The sequence below is a fragment of the Manacus candei genome, unplaced genomic scaffold, assembly GCF_025592945.1.
Source record: "Manacus candei isolate 608988 ecotype Guabito, Panama unplaced genomic scaffold, ASM2559294v1 h1tg000014l, whole genome shotgun sequence".
Classification (NCBI taxonomy): Eukaryota; Metazoa; Chordata; class Aves; order Passeriformes; family Pipridae; genus Manacus; species Manacus candei.
In genome coordinates this window covers 80647561-80670877 of record NW_026138062.1, presented here as the reverse complement: position 1 = coordinate 80670877, position 23317 = coordinate 80647561, and the positions used below count along the sequence as shown (strand labels likewise).

Genomic DNA, 23317 nt, shown 5'->3' with positions numbered 1-23317 from the left:
AGAGCTGCAGGGCAGCCTCACAGCTCCCGTCTAGACACGCACAGAGTCGTTGTTATATAATTCAGCTTTGCTGTGCCAGAGCCATAAACATCCCAGAAAATGCCCCATTGCACCAACAGGGACTGTGTGATGTGTCAGAGCTGCTGGGAAGTGGGAAGGGGGGACCTCGTGGAAGTCACACTTCTCTGCTGCAGCTTTTATTAGGCAATCATTCCTGCTTGGTTTTGTCCTCGTTTTTGTACCTTGCAGACAGTGATTTGTGACTAACACAAGCATTTAGACCCCTGCTGCTGCTGTATGGCTTCCCCTGCTGCTGGCCCAGCTGGAGCCCAGCTGGCCCTTCAGGCAGAAGAGCTGGATCATCACCCCTTGCAAACGCTCTTGGAAGATGTCACTGCCCGTCACTTGTGCCGCTGATGGAGGCAGAAGGAGCCTCTGTAGATTTCCACAGGGTGGGATTTGCCTTTTGGCACCGATTTCGTGGATGCTCCTGCTTTAGCTCTGTCCTTCTGCATCTGCTCTTACACCCAGGGAAGGTGGAAGAGCTCCTGCTGAAGTCAGGAATGGCACCCATTTCCTCTCTCACTGTCAGGACTTTGCCTTCCAGCACTGGCTGGTGATGCTCTCACCCTTCCAACCAGCAAAGAAACCCTTGGTTTGTTTTTTTGCTTTGATTTTTTTGTGCCAAGCATCGTGACAAAATAGTATTTTTAGAACTTGCTTTGCAGACATTTGCTGCCAAGAGTAATTTGGGGAAAGAATTGTCTGAGGAATCAACTTCACTGTCTGTTCCTTCTCCCAGCCCAACCCTTTGCCCTTGAATCTATTTGACATCTGTAGCAGATTGTTTGGGAGATTGTACAGAGCATTTTACAACAGATCCCTGTAAACAATCTTGGAATACAGTAATTCTGTTTAAATAGGGATAAACCTTCAGGATTTATCTTGGCCACCGTTCTTCCCAAGGAAAGCTGTGCTTATGAAACTCGTGAACACCCAAGAGGGAAAGGCTGGAGGCTCATCCCAGCCTGGGCTGAGGCTGAGCTGGACAAATGGCCCAGGCAGCCTGGGGCCAGGCCAGGAATAGGCCCAGCAGAGGCAAATGTGGAGCTGTTTGCCCTGGCACTGAGTGATCACTGAAATGCAGCGAGGTTGGGACACAGCTTTGCCCAGGGTGTCTGGGGTTTTTAATGACTGCAATCTTGTCTAGCCATAGGGCCAAATTTCCTGTTTCCAACTGGGACCAGGAGCTGACCACCAGGGAAACACCTTCCCAAACCCCCCAACCTGTGTACCAAACGATCCTCCTGCTGGGAATCTTTTTTTTCCCTGAGATTTCTTGAGCGAAGTGCAGCACTGAGGCCATTACATCTGACTCTGTTCTTAGTCAGCTTATGTAGTCCTTTTTTGATTAAACCTGCTTTTGGTGTGGCTGTTTTTAATCTCAGACCCCACTGCCCTGGGATGTGGGGGCTTTAATTAAAGTGAACCATTAGCTACAAATGCAAGTCGACAGCATTGTGTGCCTTTGGGAAGGACTGTCACCAGACCGGGAAGAGGCAGCAGGAATAACATCCTCAGGAGGCACTGAGGATGCTGAGAGCTCAGCAGGGATGCTGTGCCCAGCGGGGTGCTCCAGTTAGGCCAGACTTGGACCTCCTCTGGTTGGTCTGGGCGAGAGCCATGGACCGTGTTATTTTTTTCCTCCATGAGCCTCATCAGTAGAGGTTGAAAAATCTGGACCTATTTAGTCTAGAAAAGGTATCTATCTCCCCTTGGCCTCCAAAGATGCAAAGATGTTTGGTAATAAAAAGAGGTTATAGTGCATTGTTAGCAACAGGAGTAGGGGTGGAATGTTTGGATCCTTCCATTGATACGGTCAGAAAAACTGGGTATGGCTGGTTGTATTGTTTGGGCAAAATCCAGCTGATTAAAAATTGTGAGGAGCTCTGAAAGCAGAGTAAATCGAGCTGTGGGGATGGATTGGGGAATCCCAGTGTCTCTGTCCTGTTTTCTCCTGAATCAGAGGCTCCCTGGGGGATCTTTGTTTACCTCTGTGCTGAATGAAGGAGGGAGGATGTAATTGTAGGAGGCAGAGCTGGTGCAGGATGTTGTTACTGCTGCTCAGAGTCCCCTGGGGCCACTAATAGGCACAAAGAGCCCAGGCTCCAGCTGTGCACTGTCTCTGGAACAGCTCGGGAATTCCCTGGCAGGGGAGGTGTGGGTTATCCCTTAGTCTGGATACCTTTATCCCTCTGCTTCCTATTTAGGCCAGAAAACCTGCCCCGTTGCTCCTCCTTCCCTGAAGGGGATCAGCCATCCTGCCTGACTTTCCCCTGCTGGTTGTGCTCTTGGAGGCTGGGTGTTGGAGGTGTTCTGATGATATTTTTAGGGCTTTGGCTCTGGTTCTGTCGCATCTGTTGCTCTGCAGTTCAGCTGTGGCAGCCCCAGCAGGAACAGGCATTGCAGGAATATGTTCTGTGCCACTTCCTCTGACCTGCTAAATTGAATTGTAAATGGAGCATGTCACAGCTCAGAAATCTCATTCATGGCCCTCTCTAACAAGGTGTGCAGAGAGCCATTAGCCCAGTCCTTACAATAATCAAATCAGATGTGCCTGAGGTGTGCAAGGACGTACTTTGGGAAGCATCTGCTTAGTTACTAAAGCCTCAGCAGCCAGAATGGCAGGAATGCCTTTTCCCCCCCCTGCTTTACTTCAGACCCATTGTCTGTTAGACCCATTTTCTTCCCCTTTGTGTAATTATTGGCAGATGCCTCTTGTGCAAGAGCAGAGTGTGTTACCTGGGAGTGGTGAATCAGCTGAAAGCTGAGCAGTGTGTGTGAAGTGACAGACTGGCCCAGGTCGGTTTTGCTGACAGTTTTATCCTTCCAGTAGGTCCATGCCATGCCTGGAGAGGGCTGGAGCAAATGGAGGCAGTCCCACACCTTAGGAAATTTGAAGTACTAAGCGAAGAAAGGGGAAAGAGAAAAAACTGAGGGTGTGTTCGAGGGGAACTTTGCACCAGCTGTTCATGGTCTGGGTTGTGGGATGGAGAGTTACTGAAGCCTTTGGACAGGTTACAAAGTCCTGCCTGATGCCCTGTGGGTCCTGCAGGCTCCACCTGCCCTGCTGTGTTCAGGAGTCCTCAATCCAGCAGAGGATGAAGCCTGATCCGTCTGCAGAGAGGGAGTTGCAGCCCAGGCACCTTGATTTGTCCGTGCGGTCTGTCAGGCCAACATCTGCTGGTCAATGTATTGATTGGCTCACTTAAATGCTCCCAATCCTTGGAGTGGGAGGCACTTTCCCTGTGTTACATCCCTCTGCATCCTGGGGTTCAGCTGTTGGATGTGCTCCTGGTAGTGCAGGCCCATCCCATCCCTGTGACAGGGACAGTGCAGCCCAGCACTGAGGGATGGGGATGTTCCTGTCCAAGGACATGGGCAGGGACACCTTCCACCTGACCAGGGTGCTCCAACCTGGCCTGAAGACTTGAGCCAGGATGGCCCTTGGCAGGAGGCAATGGGCACAGCCTGCACCAGGGGAAATTCCAGGTGGACAGTAGGAAAGCTCCTCCCCGTGAGGGCAGTGAAACCCTGGAGCAGAATCCAGAGGAGGGTGGGGATTCCATCCCTGGGGACATTGAGATTTCGCTGGGACATTGCCCCGGGGAACCTGAGCTGGCTTTGCTTTGGGGGGAGCTCAGAGCAGAGCCAGCCACAGGTATTTTAGCTTTAAGTATTTATTGGGGTCTGCATTTGGTCCTTGACACTGCTCAGACATAACAAGCTCCAGAGCAAGTGGGGTGGAAAACTGTTCATTCCCATTCCTGGTACAAGCAGTGGCTGTTTTAAGAACTGTACATTCACATCCTGAGAGTCAGTAATGGAAGTTTGGAACTTCTCCACAGGAACTCAAGTGTTGGTCCCTTGACAAAATGCTCCAGTTGTTTCTGATCCTCAGTTTCTGATTCTGTCAGGCCCAGCTGGGAGGAGGAGCCATCCTCCATCCTCAGGGATGATTTAATAACTTGCTCAAAGAAGATGTTCTGGTGTTTGTTTGAATGAGGTGCAATTGGGTAATCCAGAAATGAAGGGTTTTTCCTTTGTATTCACTGGATAAATGTTAACTCTGGTCCTTTCCTCTCCGAGCTAATCCTGATAAATGCCTGCAGGGAATTGAGTCCTGAAAATGTCAGAGAACAGTGCAGTGCAGACTCCTCAGTAAACTCTTTGTTGTGTCCAAGAGTGAATTAACACCTCCTGAAAACACTTGAGTGATGATGGTGCTCCAGTTCAAGTCCAGCGTTTGGATTTGCTCTTGGTGTGGAGGGCAGTTGTTTAGGACTACATGGTCTGGATCCTTCAGGAGAGGTCACATCACCCCTCCCTCCCTGGAGGCTTTCCCCTTGGGCTCTTCCACGTTGCCCAGTTTGCAGCTGCAGTTGCTCCAGTAGCATGACTGGGTGGGTGGAGCTGGAGAACGATGCCCACACGGGATTTGGTTATTTTGTTGTCTGTTTGTGTGGTCAGATCCACGTCCTGTTGTTCTCCATCTGCTTGTCCATGTCCCCCCCACTGTGCTGCCAGGTTTTGGGAGGGCTCGATCTCTCTGCAGTTTCCTCTGAGCAGAAATTCCAATCTCGGGTTGAGATGCCCTTCGGCGAGAAATTGCTTTAAAATATTATATTTCCTATAAAAGGCTTCTGTTTTTCACAGCTGGAATTTCTCTGACAAAAAAAAAGCGGGGGATGGAGGGGGAAGGAGGGGGGAGACGTTGTTAAAAAGCTTCTTCCTGGTCTAGTTTGATCCTTGTTTAGCTCTGTAATTATTTTTCATGAATGAACAGGAGGTTCACTGTGTTCAGGAGACAGAGAATGGGTGGAGACTCAAAGCCATGAATTCCCAGGGGCGCTTGGACTTGGAATAAGAGCCTTCTTTGTGTTGGATGAGTGGCAGATCCAGAAACAAGTCTGTCCCTCCCTGATGGCTCCTTGATTTCTGGCAGGGGAGCACAGGCTGCTGGGAGAACCCTCTCTGGTCATGGGGGCTGGAGGTGGAACTTCTTTCTGTTAATGTTGGCCCCACAGGTTGGATGGTGGGAGAGATTCACACTGTCTGGGTGTAGGGGTTGAAAGTGAGAAGCTGCTTCTGGAGGGGCTTTATGTAGGTAACAAAGAGGGGCAGCTCCCTTCAGAGCGAATTTAGGTCATTTAATGGAATCCTTTGTTTGGAGCACGTGGGAAAACCTCTTGTCAGTGTGTGGAGCCTCACACGTGCTGGATCATAATTCTTGGCCAGGGTAGCTACAGGTAAACACATTTCCTGTTCTTTTTCAGCATGGAGTGACTTTCTTCCATTTTTTTTTCAGTAGGTGGTGATATCCTTGTGTGTTTACAAGGGTATATAGTCACAGGACAAGGGGAAGGGCTTCAAGTGGAAAGAGGGGAAGCTTAGGTGAAATATTGGGAAGGAATTCTTGGCTGGGAGGGTGGGGAGGCCCTGGCACAGGGTGCCCAGAGAAGCTGTGGCTGCCCCTGAATCCCTGGGAGTGTCCAAGGCCAAGTTGGAGCAACCTGGGCTGGTGGAAGGTGTCCCTGCCCATGGCAGGTGGTGGGACTGGATGGGCTTTAAAAATCCCTCCCAACCCAAACCAGTCTGTGATATAAGAAACAGGCTTAAAGATCACAGGAAGCTCTGCCCAGATCCTGTCAGCAGCCCAAGTGGAAAAATCAGCTGAACTTGTGAAGTTGGAAAACTCTACCTGGTGTTGGTTATAACTCAGTGAGAATGGGGAGAAGTTACTCAGATGTTTCTATGGCTCTGGTTTTCCCAGCCTTTTCCCAAACTTGGGCCCACAGAGCACTCAAGGTTTGGGATTTGGAAAGCCAACTACTTTCAGAGAAAGGTTGAAAAAAACACGTGTTTAAAAGGAGGACAGGGACAGATGAAGAGTTTTGGCAGAATGAGCCTGGGTTTTGCTCTCAGTAGCCCTGAGGCAAGGAGGGAGCTCTCCCAGGAACCCAGTGATCTCCTGGGGCAACCTGAACATGAATTATCAGCCCAGGGAATGCAGAGGTGAAGGGAACACGATTTATCCACTCCTGAAATAACCAATCTGGCAAGAAAGGATTTTTGGCCCAAAGCCAGAGCACAGGGAAGTGAGTTGGAGTTTTTCCAGTGATTTTCGTGGGCTCCTCTAAACCTTTTGCTGCCCTTCAGCCTCCCCTCTGTGACTCTTTCCAGCCTGTGGCAAACACTATCCCTTCTTTTCCCCTCTTCTTCCTTCTTTTCCCCTCTTCTTCCTTCTTTTCCCCCCTTCTTCCTTCTTTTCCCCCCTTCTTCCTTCTTTTATGTGGTCTCACATGTTGGACCCCTCTGCTTTGCCCATCCCAGTCAGGGTTTGGGACATACTTCTGGATAGACCCAGCTTAATTAGGTTATTATAATTAATATTAATTATAAAGATATAGAATATATATATTATATCCATGTAAAATATAAATTTTATTTATATATTAGATCTTTGTGGGATATAAAAATTATTGATATATTATATATAAATATTGGTCATTTTACTCTTAAAATATATGATATAGTAATATATAATATGAAGAATTTAAATTATATGGTTGGGCTTGATGATCTTAGAGGTCTTTTTCAACCTCTGTAATTCTCTGATTAATGATTCCATTAAAATATTTGAACCTCAGGAAGAGAGGCACACGTAAATGCAGTGAGGACCCACTTCAGATCAGTGGAGTCTCACCCTGGGCAATCTTGATTTTTAAGGTCTTAAATGTTCCTTCTGTGTTCTAAACTCTGTTTAGATACTGGTGCTGATCTGCTTTATGGGAAGACAGTGGGCAATTTGGTGATTTAGAGGCTTGATCCCTAAATGGGGAAGACTCTTCTGTCCTCTGTCATAGGAATTTCAGGGCTGTTTTAGACAACATTAAATCTTCCAGCAGGAGAAAGATATAAAATGTGTGAGCCAGCTTCACAATGGAATCAAACATTGGCTCTTCTGTGGCAAATTCCTTTAATTTCTGGGTTTTTTCTCCATCATCCCTTACTTTGGAGTTGGTTTTGCTCCCACCTGGCAGAGGGTGGGGATTGTGAATAAGCAGAAGAAATGTGTATGAAATACTGATTTTTTAAATTTTAATTTATTTTTATTTTAATTAAGGATTCCGTGATTTTAACAGAAAATTAAAAAATCTGACAAACTGCAGCTTGGCAAAACGTCTCTCTCCATTCATCTCCTTTGGAGGCTCTTCTGATTATGTCTGTGGATACCCTTGGAATAAGAAATCTCCCAGAGCTAAAATGTGGATGCTTTTTGAGGCCCCTTCCAAGCATCCTCGTGGTTCTGCCTCAGTTTCTGTAGGTGAGGTGGCACTTCTCCCCCCCCCCCACCATTTGGCTGTGGTGGGATGATCAGGATGACTGATTTGAAGGCTTTATTTTTGGCAGAGGCTCGAAGCTGCTGCAGGTTTCACCTTTTAGAAGAAGTCACTGTGGGACCTTGCAAAAGCAGGGCCAGGAAAGCTCTTCTGATGAGAGACTGTTGGAGGGAGGTTGGACAGGACCCAGCTTAAATCCAGAATACTGAGCACGTAGGGCAGACTGAGGGAGGTTCAGATTCTGGCTCAGTTCGTGCTGAGTCATGGAATGGTTGGAAGGGAAGGTTTTCTTCTGAAAACCCACCCAGACCTGTGCTTGAACCCACTGAAGGATGCCCATGGAAGTGATTGGGTTTTCACAAAATCTGTGTCTATCTGGCAAGTGCACCGTCAAGGACAGAGCAAAAATAGCTTTTGGAGGGCTTGGCACGAGCTATGCTGCTTGCATGTAAATAAGGGAGGGAAAATATATGTATGTATGGGGGGAAAAAAAGCTCAAACATGCTCTGAAATGTTTCCCTTGGCTTGTTTATCAAATCAGCATCATCCAGTGCCTGAAGGCTGGCAAAGCTTAGCCCACAGTGACCTTTAAAGAGCTGCAGGAGTTATTTTTTGTTTGTAGTAATGTTGGTCCTCAGCACTTGAGATACATCAACCCTGCCTTGCCTTGCAAAAACGTGCCCAGTTAACCCACTCAGGTGACAGGTGAAGGGGGTGTTTGACCCCAATGGGGAGGGGAGGGGAAAAAAAAGCAAATAATAAGAGAAATAAGGTTTGAAATTGTGGAGATGTACAGACTGGATGAGGGAAATGGTTTGGGTTGGAAAAAACCTGAAAGATCATCCAGTTCCAGCCACCTGTAACCTTCCCCTAGCTCAGGTTGCCCCAAGCCTTGTCCAGCCTGGCCTTGGACACTTCCAGAGATGGGGCAGCCACAGCTCCTCTGGCAAAATTGGGTGCCTTAACTTGGATTGTGGTCTCTGAGCTCCTGACAGAGCAGTTTTGGCATCTGGGGTTTTGAATGTACCTCCTTCTGATCCCTTTTCCCCCATTTATGGGAACCACAAAGCCCTTCATGGAACTCGGGGCATCAGTGCTGCTGAAGTTTGCTTAGAAGCTGGTTAACAAACTTGAGCTGAGTTAAAAAAAAATAACCCATAACCCCAGCCAAGAATTGGGAATTTCTAGCAGAAAACATCATTTTTGCCAAGGCACAAATGAAATAATTCCAAGCCTTTTTATTTTGTTGCTTTCCTTTTCTTTTGGCTCTTCTGATTGGTGGAGAATACAAGGAGGAGCTGCATCACAGGATTGGTATCCAGGGTGATGCAAGATGAAAAATAGTCAACACACAGTTAAGTTAATAACTTCAGCCTTTAGGATGGAAAGGGAAGGCAAAAAATAGTAGGTTTTCTTATATCACCAAACCAGTGTTGATGCTGGTTGTGTTGCTTTGCATAATTAAAAAGCCACGAGGCAGTTCAGCAGAGAAAAGGGCATTTCCAAAAGAGATCAGTGTTGTGCCCAGGATCCCAGAAGGGAATTAGAGTGGTAGAGTTGCCCGTGGACATTTTCAGCTTTCAGCCTTTCTTGCTTGTTCTGGGAAGAGAGGATCCATTTGAATGTTTTCCATGAAGAGTTTATTTCAGTGTTCGAGAGGTTTCCGTTGAAATAAAAACTCACGTGGACTATTTAACACCTCGGAGGAAAACCAGACCTGGGGGGCTGATGGGGTCCATGTGCCCTGTAGGTTTCCAGCACATGGAAATGGTTCTGGTTGGGGTCACTTCTCTCCTGACACTGTTCTCTTCATGGATGTCCCTGTGGTTTAGGATTTTGCTCACAGTGTTGGAGCATTTTAGGGCTTTATTTTGTGCACGTTGAGTAGGATTTGAAACACTCATCCAAACTGAGCGTTGGTGCAAATCTTCTTCATCTGCTGCTGGTGTGGTCTCTGTCCTGCTGTGTTACTTGAAAACACACATGGTAGTGGTGGGGATAAATGTGGATGGGTGGTTTGGCCCTGCAGGAAGAATCTGAGTGCCCTGGGAGAAGGAATAAGGAGTAGGAACTCCCAAACCAGCTGTGTAATCCTCACTGGGTCAGTTAGGCTGAACCCCTGGGAGAGGAAGATGGAAAGCTGCATCACTCATGAATGGGAAAGTTAATTAAACAATTGCCTCAAAAAAAGCCCCTCACCAACTAAAAAAACCGGCTCTGTAGCCAGAAATACTCCCTCACGCCCTGGCAGCTGGAGAAATGCTCTTCTTTATTTCCATAAACCTACGGAAATGACCCCTCTGCTCAGAGCTGGGAACAGGGCTGTGTGTCCCACCTCCCCCAGGGAACAAAGGTCTGAAATAGCCCTTGGAAATGTGTGTTCCCTCCATCCAATCTCAGCAGCTTCTGGATGGGCTGTGGGACAGGATGGGGCACTGAAATGGGATCCTCTTAATGCTGACTCCTCTTTCCATCCGCAGTGGGAGCGCCTCTGGTTCCTCATCCTCACCTCATCCTTCTTCCTCACCCTGGTCTGGTTTTACTTCTGGTGGGAAGTTCACAATGACTACAATGAAATCAACTGGTGAGTGGGGTTTTCCTGAAGAGGTTTATTCGATTGCCTTCATCTGCCTTTCAGAGCTGTTGGATGCATTGGGATCTTTCAGACGGGCTTGTTAATGATAATAAAGGGAAAGCAAGGTGGGAAGTGAGGCTGAAGAAGAGCTGCTTCTGCCTGGTCCATGTATGGATGTGATGTGTCCTCACATCTCCACTGTGTGGCTGCAACAGAGCTTGGGGTGGATGTGCTCCCTGGAGAACACATGGAAACAAAGGTGGTGCTGTGGAATCACGTAGAAGCTTTTTGGTTGGTTTGGGGTTTTTTTGTTTGTTTGGTTGGGTTTTTATTGGGTTTTTTGTTTGTTTGTTTAGGTGTGTGTGGGTTTTGTTTGTTTGCTTTGTGTTTTTTTGTTTGTTTGTTTTTGTTTGGTGTTTTTGTTTTGTTTATTCCTATGGTTGGCTGGTTTTGGAAGTGGCTGAACAATTTGACAGCACCTTCCCACAAAATACAAATGGCAGAAGTTCAGCCTGAAGCACAGGGGTGTGCAAAATGTTGCAAAGCTGAAAGGAGCTGCAAAGGAGCTTTCCAGTGCTGGGGGGCTCAGAGTGTTGCCAGCTCCCTCCAGTGCTGGAACTTACTCTCCCTTTTACTGTCTGGGCAGCACCTTAAAACATTTTGGCAGCACCTTGGGCTGTCTTCTGACCAAACTGCTTTGACATCGTCTGCTTATCAAACAGAATACCTAAGCTGTATTTTAAAGGCCTGTGGGTCCTTAGATCCCTTAAATAAATCCTGTGCTTTAGATGCTGGAGTTGGGAGGGAGTGACGTGAGGTGTGTCCTCCCAGGATGGGGGTTTTTCTTTCTCCTCCCACCCCCACTGTGAGAGCTGAAACCATCACCACTGCTCTCGATTATTTATACCAGGAGTGTGATGAAAATGCTGTGTTTAAAGTGGTATTTTGGAACTCCCTCATCCTTCAGTTTGCACCTTCAGTGCAGGATGGGAGCGCTCCCAGTTCACCCCAGTGAAAAGCCAAAGCTGTTTCAGCTCCAAGTTGTGAAAAAAAGTCGTGCAGGAAGGAAGGAAAGCCCTGGGAATGCTGTGAACGGGCACTGCAGCTGCAGTCCTGCCAAGTTTGGGTTCCCAAGTGTTCCTGCAGGAGTGGGAGGAGATGGGCAGGTCTTCCCTGGATGCAACAGGCAGCTGGGATTTAAGAAAGTTGGAGCCCAGCATGTATTGCTTCAGGCTTTTAACTTTTTTTTTTTTTTCCTTGAGGCTGAATATCATCAGGTCCTTGTTAGTGAAAGCACTTTGGAATTACTTTTTTTTTAATGTATGGCTTCAGGCATTTCCCCTTTTGGTGTCTCCACTTAATTGCATTAAACCTCAGCTCTCCAGTGTTTGGGTAAGGTCTGTACTGCCACAGAAAGCCTGACTCTGACTCAGGAAGAGATGCTGCAATTTGGGAACCTGGCTGTGTTCCCTCTGGAGCAGGACTGTAAATGCAAGTCTGGGGAGGATATTTTTTTTCTTCCCTAGTTCTGGAGAAGGCTCATCTGGTTCATAAGTGCCATGGAAACAGCATTTTAAAGCAGTCATTTGCACATCAAGTGAAGACTTGGAGCTATCAGAGGGCCACTTGAAGGGACATCAGAGCAAAAACTTAAATGGACTGAAGCTGAGCTGAGGAGCCTTTGGTGGTGGCCTGAGCAAAGGCTTCAGAGGAGCCCTCTTTGCTTTCTTCCCTCTGTTTTGCCAACAACCTGTCTGCATCCCTACAAATCCCTGCTTTTGTGGCTCTTTGAATCCCTGAGTAGAACCTGGATGTAGACCACGGTTGTTGAGCCTCAGGGTTTGCTTTCCAGACTCTCCAAGGGAGCTCCTGGACAGAATTAGAACCACAGAGTTGGGAGGGACCTGCAGGGATCAGGGAGCCCTGTGCAGGACAGCCCCAAAAATCCCCCAGATGGGTGTTGTCCAGCTGGGGCAGGGGCTGGACCAGAGTTCCTGCCTGGTGGGCAGTGCTGGGTTCGAGTGGTGGGAGAAGGTCGAGGCTCTGACCTGCATTTGTGTAATGCAGCATTTCTGTCTGCTGTCACCTCAAATAAAAGGCAACAGAAGAACCTGCCAGTTCATTGAATGAGCTGATGAGGAGGGCTGAGGAAGGCTGGTGGGACCATTCAACCTGAGCTCCACTGCTGCACCATCCACCCCACAACCTTCTTGTCCTTGTTGTGCCAAAGGCTTTGCATGGAGATAACCTGAACCCTAAGCCAGGTCAATTTGGGGGAGGTTTTTTTTTTTTCTAATAATCCACTGGAAAAAGTTTTAAGGCAGGTGGGGTTTGAAGCTGTAAGCAGGTTCTGGGATGTGTCTGCCTCTGTCCTTGTGTGGTGGGGCCTGGGTGCCCTTCATTTCTGCCCAGGGAAGGGATCTGCCCAAGTCTGCCTTGTGTCTTGCTGTGGCTTTGCTGTAATACACTTTAATGACTCTCTAATCCAACTCCAGGATGGTTTTACTGAGAAGTACATTGCTATTTAAATGCAGATTTGACACTTGAGACCCCAAAGCACAAGGGGCAGTGCTGCTGCCCTGAATAATGGTCTGCCCTGCCTGTTGCTCCTGTTCAGAGAGCTTTTGCTGCCCACTGGCTTCATGAAGGTGCTGAGGAGAGGCGGGATGTTGGTAGGGAATGTTTTTCAGGACGATTCTTTTTTTTTTTTTCCAAAGCAAAGTGGCTGCTGAGTTTGAGATAATTGTCCAATTCCTCTTTGCAGAGTTAATTTCCCGTGAGGAATCAAAGCACAAACACTGGGGTTTGTTTCGGAGCGACTTGTGCTTTTTGCTGCCTCTCTCTCATCTGGAGAGAGAGAGAATGGAAAGCCCTGTTTTTTAGAGTCTTATCTAATCCTGGTGAAGCTGTTCTGGTGCTGAATCCCTTCTTAGTCTGCACTTCACACGTTCTCTTCCAGGTTTTTATACAACCGAATGGGATATTGGAGTGACTGGTCCATTCCAATCCTTGTCACAACTGCTGCTGGCTTCACCTACATCACAGTGTTACTGGTGAGTAAAAAAATGCCAATTCTTAGAGGTTTGTGTGTTTGCTTTCAAAAGGGCATGAACTTCTCAGTCCAGCTATGACTGCAGCGATTTCCCTTTCAGAAGTGATTTCTCTCTCAGCCTCTTTTTCTTAGCCTTAAGTTGCCTAAAACAAGTGGAAAGTGAAAAATTCACGGACTTTGACCTCAGATGATCAAAGGTACCTTGATACCCATGGTGCAGTTGGCCTGAGGAGGAATATAGCTCGTTTCCCTTGGTTTATGGCCCAGTTTCCACTTTGGTGTATCTGCCAGGCACAAGTCCAAGTTGTTCCCCCTCGTCCCAAGGTGTTGGGGCCTTCAAGGTGGTATCCATGGACCAGACTCTCAACTCCCTGCACCTTGGAGGTCAAAGTCTCTCCCTCCACATCCTTGGCTTTGGAGAGGATGTGTTTGTACAGCTGAGCTGGGTGGCATCTGCTGGACCATCCCCACTCCAGCCCAGCTGGCTGACCTGGCTTTTTGGTTGTCCTTCCCGGATGGTGACGTGTTCAAACACTCAGAGGTTGAGAGATGTGCCTCTGCCTGACTCTTGGTTTCTCCCTCCCAGATCCTGGCACTATGTCACATAGCTGTGGGACAGCAGATGAACCTGCACTGGCTGCACAAGGTGAGTGGCTCCTCTTAGCTCCAGAGGGAGCAGGATCCCAGAGGAGAGGGTGGTGTGTGTGACGCTCACTTGGCACCGTGTCTGTGGTGAACGTGCCCTCATCTCAGAGCACCCAGCACACTGCCCAGGAGGGGCCTGGGGACAAGGAATGTGCTGAAATGCTTTGGGGTCCTTGCTGGCAGAGAGACCTCCTGTGGAGATGGAGAAACAACCTGACTTCAGTCTCAGCTCAGCCTGAACCTCCCTGGGGCTCCTTCCTGTGCTGAGCCCAGCCCTGAATGGGGCTGAGCAGATGTGAAGCTGTTCAGGATCCGCTTGGAGGAACTGACTGGAAAAAACCTTGGGAGAAGGTGCAGGTGTTGAAACTGGGGGTGTGCAATGTGCAGGTTGGGCTTTGTGGGACCTGAGTTGACCCTGGTTTGTGGGTAAAGCAGTCTGAAAAACAGTGCTGTGAAATGTCAGGGAAGATGCAGATCTGGGGTGTGGAGCACAGAAGGGGAGAGGAAGGGGATGGAGGGACAGGCAGTGCCAAAGGAAATGGGTTGGCAGGATTTCATTGTAATTGCTAATTGGTAATGAGGGGCCCTGTCCCAGATCTGCTGATCCACAGCTCCTCCTCAAACTGCTCCTTCTGCTCGTGACAACGTCCTGCAGGATCAGAGGCCTCCCAGCACAGGGCGAGCAAACCCCTGCCAACCCTCCCTTTTTGGTTTTTTTCCATAGGAATTATGGAAATTCTGCTTCCTCTGGAGAAGGGGATGCAATGAGAGAGGGGGCAGGGACTGTCTGGCTGCTGCTGCAAAATAAACTGTTGGTTCTGGAGTCAAACATATGTTTCTTCATCAGGGGAAATGGCATTTTTCAGACATGCTCCAGGTGGCTGGTGGGTTTAGATGAGTAAGTCCAGAAGAGGAAGGTGTTGGTGGAGATCAGTTAGTTCTATCCTGCAGGACCCCACCCTTCCTTCCTTTCTTCCAAAGAAGCCCATCTTTCATCGCAGCTCAGATGTGTTGCTCCATCCCTTCCCTTCCCCACGCCTCCCTCAGCTTTCTGAGGAGGTGGAGATACAACACTGGAATAAGTTAATATTTTTCTCTGCAACTGTGCTGAACTATCTTCAGATATAGATTGGAGGGAGTGGGAAAGGCTCCTTCCAATTTTCTCCTGCAGTTCCCTGGAAAGAGCTGAGCGTTGTAAGCCAAGTTGAAGATGGATGGGGGAGGGTAAGAAGCAGTGAGTGGGAACTGAGGGGAGGAGAGAAGGTGTCCTGACACCTCTGTGCCACAAGTGGTTTGAGTGCAGCCTCTTGGCTCAGGGCTCCTCTTCATCCCGGGGCAGCTGGATCCCTTGGCCCCTCATGGTGCCCCATGTGGTTTGTTCCTGTTCCCTGGAGGCTCAGGGTGAGGCACTGCTGCCCTGGGGGCACCTCTCGTGCTGTTGGGCATCTGGGTGAGGAGCAGCAGATGGAACTGAGCCTAAAGTCCAAAGAGCAATCCTGTCTGTAGGTACAGAAGTGATTTCTGTAAGCGCTGGGAATGTGGGGGTTTGTTTGCTTGTCTGAGGGGTTAAGTGAACCTGAGAGGTGTCCCGTGCATCCAGGATGACCAATCCACTTCTGCCCAAGTGTCCAGACAGATTTCAGGTCTGACAGCACATGAGACTGATCCATAGAACATCCTCCTCCTCCTCTGAACCTGCAGATGTGCAGGACAGCAGAGACTGAGGTACCAGACAGGGGCGGGAAATGCTGAATTATTTTTTAGACAGACAGCCCGGATTTTGGGTCTTTACAGCTGCAGTCATTTCTGTGGCACTTTCTGAGGGGCTGAACTTTTTACCTTCAAAATGCAGGTTGTGGTGTTACTTTGACTGCTTTGCCCAGTGCTTCCACCCACTGGGGATGGATTGGGTCTCTGCCATCTCAGTTCAGCCACTGGCTCATCCAGAGTCCCTTCTCGAGCTGCAATATCTGTTATAACTGCTCCGCCAAAATGACTTGGATGCTGTTGCAGCAGGGCCAGGAGAGTCTGGGATCATCTCCTGAAGTTCCTGGCAGAACCCAACCTCTATTTAAGCTGGTTTCAATCCAGCTTGTTGGCAAAGCAAATCACTTGATCTTCCCTTAGCTTTGTGTGAGGAGAACAAGAGCTCACCCGTGAGATGTGCCCTCCTGGGACTGTTCAGCCCAGTGTCCTGTGGTGGAAAAGGGGAGGTTGTGCTGGCACAGCACACAAGCCCAGCTTCTTTCCCTGTGGATCTTAATGCCTTTTATTACCTGCAAAAGTTTCCTCTCTCTCCATTTGCCAACCTGTGAATTTTTTATGACAGCACAGGCTCCAGGCTGCGAACACTCTCTGATTTGTTGCAGATTGGCCTGGTGACAACCTTGATAACCACGGTGGTGACCATGTCATCCATAGCCCAGCTCTGGGACGACGAGTGGGACATGGTCTTCATTTCACTGCAGGTGAGGTGACTGCCAGGGGGCTTCTCTGGGTGGGAAAAGGCCCCAGTGCAGCTGAATGCCAGGGATTTGGTGGCTTCCTATAGCGTGAAGCTTGGCCTTGATGTTTGTCACTCCCAGATTTTGGCAGCACAAAGCTTGCAGCCAAGCTCTCGTGGAGTTTGCAATGCCACTAAATCACTGTGTCTCCATCTCCTGGGCTCTTTCCTTTCAACTCAGTCCAGGGCTTGGCTGCAGCTTGAGGTGGAAAATCCTGGGACTGATGTGACTCAGAGTTTCTGGAGGGAGAGGACAATTTGCAATTCCTCCTCAAGGCTCTGAATGTTGGTGTCCAGTCCTGGAGCATCCTGCTCTTCCCAGCACTATGGCAGGAGTACTCTGGGTTGTTTCCACATTGCACATGTTTGGTTTTGTTTTGGTGTTTGTTTTTGTTTTTTTGATATATATAAATATAAATTTGACTTCTGTGCTCTGGTGCTGTTTTAAGAAAGACTTTTGTGGGATCCTGCAGGGCTATAGAAATATTAGTGGAAAATACTTACAAAGTGGTAATTTCTTGATAGACCTGCTCTCTGTTCCTTAGTTTCATCTCCCTTAAAAAGGACTCCAGAAATATTTTGCCCATGAAAGGCTAAAAAAGATTTTACTGGTAATCACTGCTGTATATTTGGGAGTATGCAAATATATGCAAATAATGAGGGTGGAAATGGCATTCACACAAGTGACTAACATTTCTCAGAAGTGCTTCATTTTATTGGGGTTTTTTTAAGATTTAGGCAGCAGAGTTGGAGGGCAGAAGCATGACTCAGATGAGACATCTCCAACTTTGTGTCGTGGTGATGCACAGTCCGGTGTGTTCAGAGAATTAGAGCAGAGTTTGGGTTGGAGGGACTTTAAACCTCGTCCAGTCCCACCCCCTGCCATGGGCAGGGACACCTTCCACCAGCCCATGTTGCTCCAAGCCTTGGACACTTCCAGGGATGGGGCAGCCACAGCTTCTCTGGGCACCCTGTGCCAGGGCCTCCCCACCCTCCCAGCCAGGAATTCCTTCCCAATATCCCATCTAACCCTGCCCTCTGGCAGTGGGAAGCCATTCTCCATTCTCTGTGTTATTACCTGAGCTATTCTCCCAAAGTGGGCTTCGAGTTTTCCTTCTCTCCCTTCACAGTGACCTAAATGCCAAAGGCAGTGGCAGGGTTTGGAAGAAGCCCACGGCCAAGGCAGCTGCAGGAACCTGCTGGTGCAGAATCCAGCTGGGAAAGCAGTACTCTGACCTCCCACGGAACCTGCAAGGCCAATGAATTTTCCAAGTGCTGGGGGGTGGTTTCAGTCATGTTTTAAACCTGTTTTTCTCTCGTGTTGTTGTGCCCTGCAGGCCACAGCCCCTTTCCTGCACATAGGAGCCCTGGCAGCAGTCACGGCGCTGTCCTGGTTGGTGGCGGGGCAGTTTGCACGGACAGAGAAAGCCAGTGAGTACCTCCCATGGCCCTGGGGGGTCAGGGGCTGCTCAGGGGCTCTTGGGCCGCTGGGTCCTCTTGTTGGCAACCAGCTGGCAGTGCTGGTTCCTTCCCAGGGTTCAGTCTCCATCCCAGCCATGCTGGGGGGGGGTGGATGCACCCAGACCCCGAGACTCGATTTGTGCACGCCGGGGCTGGAGCTGAAAAGGTGATTTTCAATGATGGAATGAGTAAAAGCATGCAGATTTCCACCAGTCTGTTTTAGGAAACATAAATGCAGCTCATGTGAGATGTTCTTCTCTGTAGCTCAGAAGTCTCTCCCTCCCTCTGCCTCTTTGGCTCTTGTTCACCTGGGTTCCCAGAAAGCCTTCATGGATTTGTTTGGTGTGGTGCAGCAGCACCCAAAGGACTCAGCAGGGATCTGGTCCCCCGATCACAAACTCATTAAGGTTGGAAAAGCCCTCAAAAGATCGAGTCCAACCATCCCCCAGCACTGCCAAGGCCACACTGCCCCATGTCCCCAAGTGCCACATCCACAGGGCTGTTAAACCCCTCCAGGGATGTGGATCCCCCCACTGCCCTGGGCAGCTGTGCCAGGGCTGGACAACCCTTTTGGGGAAGAAATCTTCCCTAATATCCAACCTAAACTTCCCCTGGATGTTTGGGGGGCTGAGGGTTCTGCTTTAAATCCATATTGAGACGTGATCAGAGGTCTCAGGGAGCAGAGTGGTGAAGGACATGCTGAGCCAAGCTGTTCCTCCAGGTTTTCCTGTGAAATGATTTGATCCTTCTGTGCCCTCAGAAGTGTTTTGCTCCAGGGCAGCCAGGGATGTTCTCAGACATTGGTGCCAGCTCCAGAAAAATATTGGTTTAATTGGTGTTTAACCTGCAGTAAAACACAAGCCCTGGAAGGATTTGGCAGCGCTTGCAAAAGACTTCCAAGAAGTGGGAGTTGAGAATGAGGAAATGTCTGAAGATGGAAAGATTTTGCTACCCAGAGAGCCCTTCCAGGAGAGAATTGTGCCTTAATTTATAAATGTGCCAGTAAGGCTGTACCTGGTGGTTCTTAACTGTGTCCCAGCATGTCGTGAGGGTGCCAGTTGAGGAGGGTTTGTGGTTCTGGCTGGAGCAGAAAGGAGGAATTCCTCTTTCTTTTTCTCTTCCTGCTGCCTTCCCTGAAAATGGTTTTTGATTATTTTTTTTATTTTCCAGCATTTTTAATCTTTGCCTCCTTCATTCTTTTGTTTTTCCTTGTTTCTCTTTTTTCTCATTTCTCATTTCCTTCTCTTTTTTCTCATTTCTCATTTCCTTCTCTTTTTTCTCATTTCTCATTTCCTTCTCTTTTTTCTCTTTCTTTTGTTTCTCTTTTTTCTTTCTATTGTTTCTCTTTTTCTTGTTTCTCTTATCTTGTTTCTCTTTTCTTGTTTTTCTTTTTTCTTGTCTCTCTTGTTTCTTTTTTTTTCCTTGTCTCTCTTCTTGTTTCTTTTTTCTTGTCTCTTTCTTTTTTCTTGTCTCTTTGTTTCTCTTTTTTTCTTGTTTCTCTTTTTATTCTTTTTTCTTGTTTCTCATTTTGTTTCTTTTTCTTCTTTCTCTTTTTGTTACTCTTTCTTTTTCTTCTTTCTCTTTTTGTTTCTCTTTTCCCTTGTTTCTCTTTTTATTCCTTGTTTCTCTTTTTCCTCATTTTTCTTTTCTTTTTTTTCCTCATTTCTTTCTCGTTTCTTTTTTCTCTCTCTTTCATTTCTTTCTTTTTTCTTTTTTCTCTCTCTTTCATTTCTTTTTTCTTTTTTCTCTCTCATTTGTTTTTTCTCTCTCTTTCATTTCTTTTTTCTTTTTTCTCTCTCTTTCATTTCTTTCTTTTTTCTCTTTCTTTCTTTTTTCTTCCTCTTGTTTCTCTTCTTTCTTGTTTCTCTTCTTTTAGAAACCAGGAAGCTGTTTTCCTTCTCTCTTTCTGCTCCTGGGTTCTTTTTTTTATTTGTTTGTTTTTAAGAAAAAACATTCCTATCTCCTGATCTTAAAGTTATTTCAGAGTCATTTTACTTGTGAAAGGGAACTTACCTGGAAGAGGAAGCTTCTCCATCTTGCACCCATTGCACCCCATTTGTTTTAAAGAGGGGGTTTTTATTTATTTATTTTGGAGGTCATCCCTTGAGTCCCAAAGCCTTTGCAAAATAAATAATAATAAAAAATAAAAAATGAAGTATTTTGCTGTAACTTGTGTGGTTTCAGGTGACTCCAGATAGCTCAGGAGTTCAGAGGTGCCTGCTGTCCTTTATAAGGAATAAAGTCTGTTGGGCACAAGGGGTGTTTCTGTTGCACTGTCAGCACCTTCCAGAGATTCCCAGAGAGCCTGGGCTTCGTGGGAGTCGCTGGTGGAATGGGAGGCAGGACTGCTCAGCTGGCCCCAAGTGCTGCAGCTCCATCACAACCCAAGGGTTTATTTAGACATCTCCAGCCTAATCAGGAAAACATCAGTGCAGATGAGCTCAGCTCTCCTGCAGAACGTACTGCAGAGGGAGGTGCAGTGCCCGAGCTGGGTGCTGCTGGTGAGCCAGCAGCACAAAACCAATGATGTTAAATCCTGTTAAATGCTCAGCATGGTGCCACGGCCTGTCCTGAGCTCTGTGTGAGTGGCCACTTGTGTCTGCTGCCAGGCAGGGCAGAATCTGGTGCTGGCCCACCCAAAGGGTGGAAAATCAGCCGCGTTTTGGGCTGCACTGCTGGGCTTTGAGTAACCGACTGCACATTTTGCTTGCCCAATACAAAATGAAGTGAAAACCTCCCTCAGGACTTGATTTAGAATCATAGAATCAGCTGGGTTGGAAGAGACCTCCGAGATCATCAAGTCCAACCCTTGATCCAACCCTGCTGTGGTTCCCAGCCCATGGCACTGATGCCACATCCAGTCTCATCTTAAAAACCTCCAGGGACGGAGAATCCACCACTTCCCTGGGCAGCCCATTCCAATGGCTGATCACCCTCTCTATAAAGAAATTCTTCCTAATATCCAACCTAAACCTCCTCTGGCACAGCTTATGACCCAGCCATCTTGTCTTGCTGATCCTTGCCTGGGAGAAGAGACCAATTCCCCCCTGGCTCCCCCCTCCTGTCAGGGAGTTGCAGAGAGTGAGGAGGTCTCCCCTGAGCCTCCTCTTCTCCAGGCTGAACAGCCCCAGCTCCCTCAGCCTCTCCTCACAGCACTTGTGCTCCAGTCCCTTCACCAGCTTCGTTGCTCTCCTCTGGACCTGCTCCAGCCCCTCCATGTCCTTCCTGAACTGAGGGCCCAGAACTGGACACAGCACTCCAGGGGTGGCCTCACCAGCGCTGAGTACAGGATTTATTTATTTTTTTTTTAATGGAATATGTTTTTCTCACGGGCTGTCTCCCTCTCTGCCCTCCCAGCCTCCCAGATGCTGATGTTCACTGCGTACCTCGCCGTTGTCGTTGCACTTTACCTCGTCCCCCTCACCATCTCCTCCCCTTGCATCATGGAGAAGAAGGCCCTGGCACCAAAGCCAGCCATCATCGGGCACCGTGGAGCACCCATGGTGAGTAGCCCCCCATGGTTCCACCCCTCTGCCTGTGAGGATGCTCTGATTCCAGGGAGCAGGCACACCAGCTGGGAGTCTGAGCGCCCTCCTGACAGGAATTCCCGTGGGAATGAAGCTGGACGTGAGCCACCCCCTAGATGTTTGAGGTGCCTCACAAACACCAGGGCAATCCTTGCCTCGCTCAGGCTGGTTTGGGCATTGTTTTGGCTGCTGCTTTTCGTAGAACCAGAGGATATCAACCTCAAAGATCATCCAGTCCCAAACCCCCCTGCCATGGCGTGGACACCTCCCACTAGAGCAGGTTGCTTAAGGCTGTGTCCAGCCTGGCTTCCAACACCACCAGGGATGGGGCAGCCCCAGCCCCCTTGGGCAGCCTGTGCCAGGGCCTCATCACCCTCACAGGAAAACATTCTCTTCCTAATATCTAACCTAAATATTTCTTTTTGCTGGATTTTGCTGTCCAGGCTTGGCCCACGAGCTGGAGCAGTAGAAGCTTCTGGTAATTATTATTATTTTAGAGCTTGGGGCTCAGTGTCCATGTCCTTTGCAGGACCTCAGCAGCAGTGGTTGTACTCAGCTCACAGCAAAATGCCCTCCAGGATGTGGCAGTCTGCAAAAAACCAAGCTGTGCTGAGCCTGCACGAGTGCCCCGTGCTCTTGCATTGCAGATCAGCATGGGAATGGGGGAGGTGGTGAAACATTCTGCCTCTGGGTAGGCCTTGAAAGCATAATCACACAGTCCTTTCTTCTGCAAGGCTTCTGGACCTGTCCAGGCAGAAGGTAGAGCAGGTTGGCTTGGGCAGAGTCATGGAATGGTTTGGGTTGGAAGGGTCATCCAGTCCAGAGCTATCCTAGGGTGGCACATCTCTAGTCTGGGGGCTTCTGCCTCCAGGTCTGTGGAGTGGTCACATGCCCATCTCTCTGTGCTGGCTGATTGACTTCAAAGACTGCAGTGGAGGCACCGGCCTTGGGAATGAATTGGATTTTTTTAAGGCATCCAGCTAACATTTTTGTGGCATTCAAAGCTGAAAGATCTGTATAGGCTGTTGGAAGCTGTTTTGCAGGCTGGAGTGTGCCTGAGCTCCTCTCCAGGCTCAGGGCTGTGCACTGGGAGTTTGCTGGGTGAGATAAACACCTGTCGTGACACAAGTATTTTATTTTAGTTCTCTTTATTCTTCGTGTTTTCTTTCTCTAGTGGCCCCTTGAAGTGCCAGCTTCATTTGCATCACTCCTTTTAACTGCATTTCCCCTGTGGGGGGTGGGATGAAGTTCTGGGCACGAGAAATGCTTTTTCCTGTCCCGCTGAGTTTGCACCAACCACGAAGGCCAGAAGAAGCCAAGTGAGAACCCGGGCTCTGTGTGCTTTCTGCAAGGCAGGAAATCACAAACCCTGTGGGGAGATTCTCTTCCTGTGGGGTTTCCAGACCCGTGTGCCCTCCACAGCCTTCTAAAGGAACTGAACAGCAAACAAGTCCCTTCTGTCCTTGAGGTATTTACAAAAACCTTATCTGGAGCAGGAATCCTAGCTGAGCCTTGGTCCTTTGCTTTTTGCTCTTCCTTGGAGCCAGCAAACACTTGTTGCAGTAGGGAATAAACCCTTCTGGGAGGTTCTGGTTGTGTGTTAGAGGCTGATGAAGAGCAGCAGTGGAGCTGTGCCAGGGCACAGCAGGGCACATCCCTCCTCTTCCCATTCCATGACACCCAGAGCTGGTTGGCTGTGAGCAGCAGGTGGTTTGCTCTGAATCCCAGGAGAATCAAGATCAGGGACCAGCAAGCCTTGTTCCACCCCCCAGGCCACAGCCTGCATGTCCCATGAGGAGCTGGCAGCAGCTTTATCCAGCTGCTTTGCCTTTGCTGCACGTGGAGTGAGTGCCCTGGAACAGCTGAGGTGGGATGGGGAAGATGAGGACCAGGGTGGTCAAAATGTCCTTCTGTACGTCTGTCCGTGCCCAGCTTTTCACTGTGTCAGGTGTCACCTGGAGCTTGAAGAGCTGCAGTGCAAGCCCTCAGGTTGTCCTGCTTTGTTTTTTTGGAATTGAGAGTGGGGGGAGAAACCCCTGAGCTCATCTAAAGCTCAGGAGGAGCCTTGGCATTGGGCCTGTGGAGGAGGATCAGAGAATCCCAGAATCACTGAGGTTGGAAAAGCCCTTCAAGGTCACAGAGCCTCCCCTG

General features: G+C 48.6%; 1 protein-coding gene across 9 annotated transcripts in view; it reads left to right on the top strand.

Annotated features, from left to right (window-relative positions):
* The window catches only part of GDPD5 (glycerophosphodiester phosphodiesterase domain containing 5), a 115195-nt gene that overhangs the window by 73309 nt on the left and 18569 nt on the right, over positions 1-23317 (top strand). For all 9 annotated transcript variants that reach the window (XM_051779506.1, XM_051779507.1, XM_051779510.1 and 6 more), the window contains exons 3-8: positions 9884-9987; positions 12938-13031; positions 13617-13676; positions 16045-16143; positions 17516-17609; positions 20997-21142. In XM_051779506.1, the coding sequence (XP_051635466.1) occupies positions 9884-9987; positions 12938-13031; positions 13617-13676; positions 16045-16143; positions 17516-17609; positions 20997-21142 (597 nt within the window). The remainder of the gene's footprint in view (positions 1-9883; positions 9988-12937; positions 13032-13616; positions 13677-16044; positions 16144-17515; positions 17610-20996; positions 21143-23317) is intronic.